This window comes from Penaeus monodon, chromosome 35 (genome assembly GCF_015228065.2).
Source record: "Penaeus monodon isolate SGIC_2016 chromosome 35, NSTDA_Pmon_1, whole genome shotgun sequence".
Lineage (NCBI taxonomy): Eukaryota > Metazoa > Arthropoda > Malacostraca > Decapoda > Penaeidae > Penaeus > Penaeus monodon.
The window spans coordinates 2,570,995-2,582,029 of NC_051420.1; the positions used below are offsets into that span (position 1 = coordinate 2,570,995).

Below are 11,035 nucleotides of genomic sequence, written 5' to 3' on the forward strand. Positions count from 1 at the left end.
AGTCGGTAAGTACTTATTGCAAGTATGTGTCGGGGTGAGAAGAGGGATTCATTCAAATGCGAAACAACGGGACAGTTGAAATGAAACCTTAGGATCAACTCTAGCCAGATCACTTCCTCATGCTTTGTTTGATTCGTAATTTAGTGAAGGCCAGTGATGATAATTGTGATGGTTCTGGTAAAACTGATGTGACATACACCTATGTATAAAGTTCGTTAATTTGTCACTTTCAGTAAGATATATAAACATATAGTGATTTTAAATATACTTAATTTCTAATGAAATTCATGATAATCAACAACAGTGGCAGACAAATTATATTACAACTAATAATATGAGGAAATTCTAGCATTTTTTAATATGGCTGTGAACTATATATATATATATATATATATATATATATATATATATATATATATATATATATATATATATATATATATGTGTGTGTGTGTGTGTGTGTGTGTGTGTGTGTGCGTGTGTGTGTGTGTGTGTGTGTGTGTGTGTGTGTGTGTGTGTGTGTGTATCACGAAGTACATGGAGCTAGGTTCCTTAAGGGGTCTACTAAAACTTTTAGATTTGATGAAATTATATACGTGGGAAAATAAAAACATTTATGTATTTATTTGGCCTTCAGCATTCATTTTGTCTTCTACAAATATACTTTAAATAAAATGGAATTAACAGGTCATTAGGGGTCCCCTCCATCGAAGATAGGTGACGGCCAAATATATATATATATATATACTTATACACACACACACACATATGTGTGTGTACATAAAATCTGCATATTTTTATGCGCTTGCACGCGCGCGCTTGTGTGTGTACATCTATCTATTAAACGAAATGGGACAAAAAAATGACAACTCATCCTCTAATAAACCATTTCTGATTTTACTGTTTGTTTCCATGCAATATCATTCTCTAGGTATTGTAGGCACATCTGTGTATCATTTTATTGCAGATATCCTTGCATTGTAAGGCCTAAAGCTTAAGTATATCAAATCACAGATTTTGAAGAATTAAATTCAGTTAGGAAATATCTGAAATACAGGTGGCCGATGTAATTAATATGGTAAAGAAATCTAATGACGATACTTGAACGCTGATACACAAAATAATACAAATGGACTCATGGATGACTTCCAAATTGTTATCTCGCCCCCCCCCCCAAAAAAATAAAAATAAAAAATAAAAAAAAAAAAAAAAAAAAAAATATATATATATATATATATATATATATATATATATATATATGTATCTTTCTTTTCTCTACATGGTATTTTTCTGCACGGAAGACGACTTTAAGACCATTTTATTTCACTTTTCTTCCAGGAGAACCGTCCATCATGACAGTTACCTACAGCAAAAACATCCCGAACACTAATTTCTGTGCCTTCACCAAACTCCTCTTCAGGTATGTGATGAGCGGTGTTAGGGTGTGAGTGGACAGCAACTATGCGTCTTTGGTCAGTGCCACATCAGCTGATTATGTTGTTTTTATGTATATATGGTTTCCAAGGCGCAGTTCAAGCTGTTTATCGATCTTTTTCGAAACATGTTTTGCTTTTTTATTTTTATTTTTATTTATTTATTATTATTTTTTTTTTTTTTACTTTTCGGCTGATAACTGATTTCGACATTTTTCCCTTTTGTTTTTTTTATGAATGGGCGCTTTTCAGTAAGGGAGTCACTGGTTCTCCAATACTCCAAAGGCGAATATAAACAAGGAAATTGACATTATTCAACGGGATAACGAAATTCTTACTCTGAAAACACGTAGCTCTACATTCAGGTTTTAAAAATGACACTTCGTCTCGCATCCTACAGATGGCGGGGCAGCGTCTTTAAGTTGGTTTTGCCAGAACTTGTTGTATACATGTTCGTGTACTTCATGTTCTCAGCTCTCTACAGATTCGCTCTCCCTGAAGACTGCAAGAGGTATGGAGTTAAACTCTTGCGTCTTGTTGTAAACGTATTGTATGCATGGCGATAACAGCTGCTTGGCTTTGTTAGACGGTTTTGTTAACTTATTATTATTACTGTTGTCATTATCATTATTGTTGTTATTCATAATTTGATCATCATTACGATTATCACTGATTATTATGATTATTATGGAAACCATTATGATTACCTTTATTGTCCTTATCATTATTGTTATTAACATATCTTATTTTTGGTATTATTATAATTTTGTCAATGTTATTATTATCGTTATCATTATCATTCTTATCATGGCTTTGTAATCATCATTATCATCATCACATCATCAACCATGTCACATCAACTTCATCACCATCACATCATCACTATTACCATTAACTTCGATTCACATCACCACCACCTCCATTATCGTGACACCACTGCCACCACCACAACATTACCACCACCACCACCACCTCCACCTCCACCACCCTTACCCCAATCCCCACTGCCACACCACCCCCACCAACACCACGACTACCCCCACCCCCACCCCCAACACATCCACCACTACCCCCACCACCATTTAATAGTAAGAGCACTCGCTATCCTTCACTAGTCCTCACGCTCCCTCCACCTCCCAACCTTGACAGAATATTCGAAAAGATCGTGTTGATCTGCGAGTCCTTTAGCACCGCCGTCCCCCTCTCGTTCGTGCTGGGCATATACGTGACCATCGTCGTGACCCGCTGGTGGGACCAGTACATGCTTATTCCGTGGCCTGACGACGTGTGCATCCTGGCAGCCACTTACATCAACAAGCAGGTGTGCGGGTAGGACGGGGGTCGATGCTGTGAACTGGTGTGCGAATTGTGAGATTGGGAGTGCGGATAGTGAGTGTTTGTTATTGAAGAATAGTATGGTAATGAGTGATTGTATGTATATTTAGGATGAAATACAGATATTATGGATATAAAAAGTTTTTTTTTTTCTTTTTATTACTGTGGGTGGGTTGCGTTTTAGCTCTGTACAAATTACATGTGTGTACAGTACGTCAGTTCATGACCGTATACCTTTACACACATACACACATATATACATACACCTATACTTGTGTGCCCAGGTATGTCAGTCGCCTTATTTTTCAATAATTTATACGGTGATAAATCTAAAATCATAAAAAAATAATCAGTATAAAAATGAGTTGCTCTATTGTTTAGATTTAGTGATGATAATAATAACAAAAAATAAAAATGATTATAATAATGATAATATTAATAATATTAATAATTATTATTATTATTGCTGTTGTTGTTTTTATTACCATTACCATTATAATGAAAAATAAAAGTAAAAAAAAAAGATCAGTACAGCATAAATAACAATATACACCAGTGCCCCCCTCAAAAATAATAATAATAATAATAAATAAATAAAATCCAGCAAACAGTCGCAATAAAACCAGTACGATAACCTCCCAACTAAAAAAATTTTTTTTATTCCATGAACACAGTTGAAAAAGCCGTTGATAAAAGCCTTACGTCGTTTAATCACCTCTCTCTGTTTCGCAGCCTCACCCCCTGGATCACCTCTACCGACGGTGCTCCAGGGGTACGCAGGTTGGGTTTTTCGGGGTGTGCGAAAGGGGTTTTTTTAGGACGTATGCTGTTCAAAGGGTGGACTTGACCGATGCTGTATATTGTTGAATTTAGACATTTCTTCCGCACATATGTGGGTATCTTACGTCAGTGCATACATTCAATAGATAGCATTCACGTGAATGCATCGAGGGGAAAAGTTAAGATGTGGTTTAAATAGCATAAACGTTTATAGGTATTGTCAGGTAGGGTTAGGTTAGAAATTGTTCACGCGCATGCCTTTTGTTGGAGTTGTCATGCGTCCTCTCTTTTGGGCGCTGATAAAGGTAAGTTTATGCTCTCTGTAACAAGGGGTATCATGCGTGCTGGACAAGGTTAATGTGGTAGTATTCGCTAGATAAGACTTATAGGTAGCTATTAGTAGATATATAGTTATTTTCTTTCTGTCACTCTCTTCTCTCTCTCTCTCTCCTCTTCTCCTCCTCTCTCTTTAATCAACCAGTAACGACTCAAACGATATAACATCCTCGGATCCATCAAAATCGTCTCTCATCTAAACCACTTGGCCAAGCGCTACCCATCCTCCTCTCTCACCTCTCTTCTCTCTCTGCTCTCTCATCTCGCTCTTCCTCTCTCTCTTTCTCTCTCTCTGCTCTTTCTCCTCTCTTCTTCTCTTTCTCTCTCTTTCTCTCTCTCTCTCTTTCTCTCTCTCTCTCCCTCCCTTCCTCACTCTCTCTTTAAGACAACCAGAGAGACAGAAAGTAACAAAAACAGGAAAATAAAATCCCCGGAAGACCAAATAAAAAAAAAACGTCTCTATAAAAAACCCAGTGGGCCAAAGGCGCGACCCAGCTCCCTGACCCTCACCCCGCGTCTCTGCAGGCTACATGACCCTGAGCGAGAAGGCGATCCTGGAGGACCTGGATGAGGAGTCGAACCACAACAAGATGTGGCTTCCGCTGGCCTGGGCTTGCTTGCTGATTGCCCAAGCACGACGCGAGGGACGACTCATCGACGACCACGGACAAAAGGCCCTGGCCATCGAGATCACCAACCTGCGATATCACTGTAGCAGGCTTCAGGAATACCACACCATGAGTGTACCGTTGGTCTACACGCAGGTAAAGGGGTTTTGATATAGGAAGGGTAGTTTCCAGTGCAGGTAAGCACGCACACACACACACAAGTACAAGAAAGAAAGAAAGAAAGAAAAAACACCTGGACACACATATCTACGAGTGACAGTAAATACAGTCCTTTTCACAGTCAAGAACACAATATTCTTCTATTGGCAAAGCTAAGGGTATGCGTTTCGGATACAAGTGTCAAAACTGGATTCACTTATTGGCAACGATGGACATAACCGCAAAAGTACACACACACACGCACGCACGCACGCACGCACGCACGCACGCACGCACAACACACACACACACACACACACACACACACACACACACACACACACACACACACACACACACACACACACACACACACACACATATATACACATATATATACACATACACACATATAATTATGTATGTACATATTTATATATATATATATATATATATATATATATATATATATATATATATATATATATATATATCACACACACACACACACACACACACACACACACACACACACACGCACGCGCACATGCTTACGCACACACACACACACACACACACACACACACACACACACACACACACACACACACACACATATATATATATATATATATATATATATATATATATATATATATATATATATATATATATATATATATATATATATATAATAATGTAAATATTCATATGCAATGTATACATATTATACATATATTTCCTTGATTTGGGTTAATTTTCATAATAATGGTAACCGTTATAATTAAAAACTAATTCGCATAGATATGATGTGTATGATTTTTTTTTTTTTTTTTTTTTTTTTATCGTGGGCCACTTGATTTCTTTTTTTTTTTTTTGGCAAATTCATAAATGATGACGTCTTGATGCAAAAAAAATAAAAACGTAGATTTTTTTAATCATATATTTTTGCTTGAAAGAGCTATCCAGAATAAGCATAGGAATGTACCCAGCCATGGCAGTAGTTAAAAAGACACAGATGCTCTTATAACGTTGGTTCACAGCAAAATTAATAAGGACTTGCTTGAAGTCAAATAATTTTTTCCCTCCTTTCTACTTTGTATATAATTTTATATGAGCATCTAGCTTTTGCTTTATTATTATTTGCTTTGCTGTTTGACGTCAGTTCAATGAAAAGCTCATATGTTGAATCAGAGGCATCTTTATCCATCGAAGGCTCTGAGACATCACTGTCGTCAAAGAAACACTTTCATCGCAAAAGCTAGATGTTTTTTATTCAATTATATTCAAAGTAGAAAGAACAAAGATTGGTTTTGACTTTAGGTAATTCCTGTAAGTATTCTGCTAATCTCTGATAGCTCTTTCAAACAAAAATATAAGATTTATTTATTATTTTTTTTTTTTTAATTATAACGTCATTATTTAGAACTCAAGAATCAAGTGGCCCACGATGAAAAAAAAAATATATATCATATCTATGCAAATCAGCTAAAGAAGCTTTACATGATATTTAGTTTTGTCCTGATGTGCACCTCTCTGTAATATAATAACGCTGCTGCTTCTGATGATAATGATGATACGAGTTACGATAATAATTATCGGTATCATTAATATTTTACCTGTATTTATTGGCATAATGTATATCCGTAATATAATGATAATTAATATCAATTATTTTTGATTTTTTCATTATTGTCATCTCTACTAAACTCTATCATTATTGTTATATGTTATATCACTGCATTACTATTGCAAAAAGATCATAATTCTTTCTCTCTCCTTCTCTCTCTCTCTCTCTCTCTCTCTCTCTCTCTCTCCTCTCTCTCTCTCTCTCTCTCTCTCTCTCTCTCTCTCTCTCTCTCTCTCCCTCTCCTCTCCTCCTCTCTCTCTCTCTCTCTCTCTCCTCTCTCCCCTCTTCTCTCCCTCTCCTCTTCTCTCCCTCTCTCCCCTCCTCCTCTCCTCTTCTCTCCTCTCTCCTTCCATCCTCCTCCTTCCACCCTCCCCCCTCACTTCCTCCCCGCTCTCTCCCCTTCCCCGCTCCCTCTTTTCCCCCGCAATTCCTCTTCCCCCCTTCTCCCCCCCCCGGCAACTTTTCCCCCCTTCTCCCCCGGCAACTTCCTCCTTCCCTTCCCCCTTCTCCCCCCCGGCAACTTCCTCCTTCCCCCCCTTCTCCCCCCCCGGCAACTTCCTCCTTCCCCCCCTTCTCCCCCCCGGCAACTTCCTCCTTCCCCCCTTCTCCCCCCCCGGCAACTTCCTCCAGGTGGCCACCATGGCGACGTACACCTTCTTCATCTCGTCCATCATGGGCCAGCAGTTCCTGGACCCGAGCCAGGGCTACCCGGGCCATTCCGTCGACGGCTACATCCCCATGTTCAGTATCCTTCAGTACCTCTTCTACATGGGCTGGCTGAGGGTGGCGGAGTCGCTGCTCAACCCTTTTGGCGAAGACGACGATGATTTCGATATCATCGAGTTTCTTACCCGCCATTTCGAGGTTTGGTTTCGCTTGTCCTTTCTTCTTCTTCTTCTTCTTCTTCTTCTTCTTCTTCTTCTTCTTCTTCTTCTTCTTCTTCTTCTTCTTCTTCTTTCTTTCTTTCTTTTTGATAGCGGGAAGATTGTTTAAATTTCAAGTTCGAGTTTGATGTATTTCCTTTTTGATTTTGTAAAAAAAAAAAAAAATAGTCATAAGCTTGTCATGTCAGTTTACATTTGATTCTAACAATAAGTGGGGTTTTCTTTGCATGTTGGATGACCATTACTCTTAGTTATGAACTGCAGCATCATTATCTTTGGTAGATCGCCCCTAATTACTAGCAAACACACATTCATCTTCACAAAGTCTTTCTTCACGCTGGTTATGTATCACCTTAATGTTAATATGTACAATAAGAGTCTTCAGGTGCGATTCAGAAATATTTCCACCCTCTACAGATGATTCCTTTGCTAAAGTGAATCGTTGTAGCAGACGTATCTTTAAAATTATCAAATATTTATCATCATCACGGTGACTACTATCAGCACCCTTCTAATAAATTGGCTTTTTCTGGGGGGAAGTGAAGGTTTTTATTCAAGTTCACTGTCACGCGTAGACAGCAGCTGCTTTCATATAGGGCTTGAGGCATTAGGTAAGGCAGGTGAGGACGTGGCAAGGGAAGCAGCTGGTGCATGCACTGGTTGACGAAGCCTAATTTTTGATGGCAAGTTAAACACTTTCAAGAAGGAAGTTATTAGATGTATATATTTCATTACTGATGATTATATTACCACTTTTTTTACTTACATATTTTTGCAGAGCAATAACAGGGACTAAGGCCTCACAATTTATCCTTTTCCCACTCTGCTAAAGGTTTCGTGTCTCATCGTGGACGAAATGCTGACTGTTCAACCAGACGCGGTGCAGGATTTCGCCCAAGGAAAGGCCCCCGTGGACAAGCGCCACTTCTCTGCCGGAGGTCGAGTTCCACTACACACGAGAGAACCCGCAGGTCGTCATCACCAACGAAGTGAAACTGGTGAAAGCAACATTTACTGAGGTGAAACAGGTGACCGGTTCATTGCCCATCCTCTTCCATTAGATATTTTGTTCCTCTTTCAGTTTGTTCCATGGATTATATGGTTTCCTCTCGTAGTTTTGTTTCGTTATGTGGTTCCTCTTGTAGTTTTGTTCCATTGGCTTTTTCATTCCACTATCCTTCTTGTTCTGTCGTCCATTTTGTTCCATGGGCCATATTTTTCCCTTTGGCCATATATTTTCCAGTGGCTGTTTGGAGCCATGACGCGTTTTGTTCCATCTGCTGTTCTCTGTCATTGGCCACTTTGTTCCCCTCTCCTGAATATCGTATTAGTTGGCTTTTGCATAAAGTTAAGAAGAAAAAAAAAAAACTGAATATGAAATTAAGAGAAAAATAAAGTCACAGACGTATGCAAGTGCTTTCATTTGTCAATACGTCTGTATCAATTTTATTTATCCTTTTTTTAACTTTCATTTTCAATAAATCTTGGCCATCATTTTGTTTTGCTTTATCTTAACTTTACGCGAAAGTAACCCAGCGACCTCAAATATTAAAATTATATCATATTCACCCAAATCCCTCGTGAGCCTCCGAGAAACCCCAAAAGACCCCGAGGGCATAACCCGCTGTCCTAGGCGATCGTGCAACGGAGAGGGAGAGGGGGAGGGAGGGAGAAAGGAAGAGGGAGAGGGGGAGGGAGGGAGAAAGGAAGAGGGAGAGGGGGAGGGAGGGAGAAAGGAAGAGGGAGAGGGGAGAGATGGAGAGGGGGAGGGGAGGGGAAATGGAGAGGGAGAGGGAGAGAGATGGAGAGGGAGAGGAGAGATGGGGAGGAAGAGGGAGAGAGATGGAGAAGGAAAGGGAGAGAGATGGAGAGGGGGTGGGGAAGGGAGAGGGGGGAATGAAGAGGGAGAGGGATGAAAGAAGGGAGAGAGGGGAGAGAAAAGGGAGGAAAGGAGGGAGAGGGGGGGGGGAGGTAGGGAGGGAGGTAGAGGGAAGGAGAGGGAGAGAGAGAGAAAGGGAGAGGGGGAGATTTGAGATGATTTGATAAATTTATTACGTTCAGTGGACGACAAAGAATTTTACAGAGAAGTACAAAAGGTGCATGGCCGTGTAGAGAGGGAGAGAGAGAGAGACAGAGGATGAAAGAAAGAGCGAGAGAGGGAGGGGAGAGGGAAGGAAAGGAAATGTGAAAGGATAGAGAGCGAGAGAGAGAGAGAGAGAGAGAGAGAGAGAGAGAGAGAGCGAGAGAGAGAGAGAGAGCGAGAGAGCCAGCCCCCCAGTGCCACCCATTCCCCCAGCCGTGACAGCCCCTCCATCCGCCCGCAGACCAGCGCCCCGCTCAGCCTCCTCCCCCCCGAGGAGATCGGCCTCCGCCCCCAGTACCGCCAACGCGTGAGCAGCGCCCGCCGTTCACCGTCACCTGTTGGGCCGAACGTGTGGTAGTGACGTCACCGGCAACTGGCAGCTGGCGACTGGCGACTGGCACTTGGCAGCCTCGAGCCCTAAATACAGCCAAAGAGAGCCAGGAGGAGGAGGAGGAGGAGTTAATCTGCCCATATTGGGACAGAGGTATAATCCGACCTGTTATAAGGCAAGACATGACTGACTGGTTGGTGAGACACACACACACACACACACACACACACACACACACACACACACACACGTCTATATGTATAGACATACAACACGTGTATACGTTTATATAAATGCCTGTTTGTGATAGTCCTGTGGACGTCAACGTTAAATTTTGATGTAGAAGTTCATGATGAATGTAGGGAGACAAAATGAATTACACAAGGTTAGCAAAATGATAACTTGTACATGCTGATAATACATACCAGCGTGGTCTTTATTTAATCAATTATTATTAGTGAAACTTTAAAATGGATATATCTTTTGTATAGAATTTGATGATTTGATGCAGATGTAACTATAATGACCTATGATGTCTTATTAAAAAAATGTTGATTACATTTATTGTTTTAATTTATCACTAGCTCTTTTTTTTTTAAGAATAACATTACTGTGAACGGATGTTTGAATGATTATGTATTTGGAATAGTCGCCATGTGATCTTCATTATGATTTCCTTTATCCGTGTCTTAAATATTTCCGATTCCAAATGCAATTTTTGGCGATTATTGTTATATCTTTCAAGACTCGGTTATTATACAGTACTTTATTGCTATTGGTACGTGAAACAGATGCGGCTATATAATATGCCATATGATTTGATTATGTTTCAATATTCGACGAATGTCTGAGAACGATTTATTTAAAGAGACATTTGGCTGTGACTCATTGACATTGAAATTTGAATGTATGGAAACAGTGATTTGAGCGTTTCTCTTAGTAGTTCTTAAAATCGGACATATATTCTCGGAATTACGTTAAAAAGTCATGAAGTTCGGGTCGTAGCTTTCCGCCGGGATGTAGAAATTACAATTTTCCACAAAGCAAGATGAGCGACTTCATTTTATTCTAGGGCTCCAACGTAATACTTTATTCGCTCAGGGCATTCACGTCTCTCTGGATAAAATGACCCATCTTCATCAGTCAGTGTTTACGACAGCTAAGGATCAAATAGAAATTGAAGAAATATTATTACTAATGTAGTGAAGCAATAAAATATTATGAATATTTCAGTCCACTTGATCAAATTGCTGGGGAAATGTATTATCCAGTGAAATGTAATAGAAAATTAAAGTGAATACTCCGTCTCTGGTTCAAAAATATCGAAAATCGATAAAAAAGTAAGTCCACTTATACCTTCGAATATATCAGGAAAAATGAGCTATAATATACTTTTCCTAGCCAGGGCCTCTTTGGCAACACAATCTAAATACTTAACGTTAAATAAGTGGTGTCA

General features: G+C 39.6%; 1 protein-coding gene across 1 annotated transcript in view; it reads left to right on the plus strand.

The window, feature by feature from the left end:
* LOC119595017 (bestrophin-2-like) overlaps nucleotides 1-9,743 on the plus strand; it is a 9,842-nt gene extending 99 nt beyond the window's left edge. The window contains exons 1-9 of the mRNA XM_037944147.1: nucleotides 1-5; nucleotides 1,339-1,420; nucleotides 1,834-1,944; nucleotides 2,583-2,763; nucleotides 3,443-3,548; nucleotides 4,410-4,648; nucleotides 6,912-7,145; nucleotides 7,998-8,184; nucleotides 9,490-9,743. The exon at nucleotides 1-5 is cut by the window's left edge and continues 99 nt beyond it. Coding sequence (XP_037800075.1) covers nucleotides 1,353-1,420; nucleotides 1,834-1,944; nucleotides 2,583-2,763; nucleotides 3,443-3,548; nucleotides 4,410-4,648; nucleotides 6,912-7,145; nucleotides 7,998-8,183 — 1,125 coding nt within the window. The 5' untranslated portion in view covers nucleotides 1-5; nucleotides 1,339-1,352 and the 3' untranslated portion in view covers nucleotide 8,184; nucleotides 9,490-9,743. The remainder of the gene's footprint in view (nucleotides 6-1,338; nucleotides 1,421-1,833; nucleotides 1,945-2,582; nucleotides 2,764-3,442; nucleotides 3,549-4,409; nucleotides 4,649-6,911; nucleotides 7,146-7,997; nucleotides 8,185-9,489) is intronic.
* The last annotated feature ends 1,292 nt before the right edge of the window (nucleotides 9,744-11,035 follow it).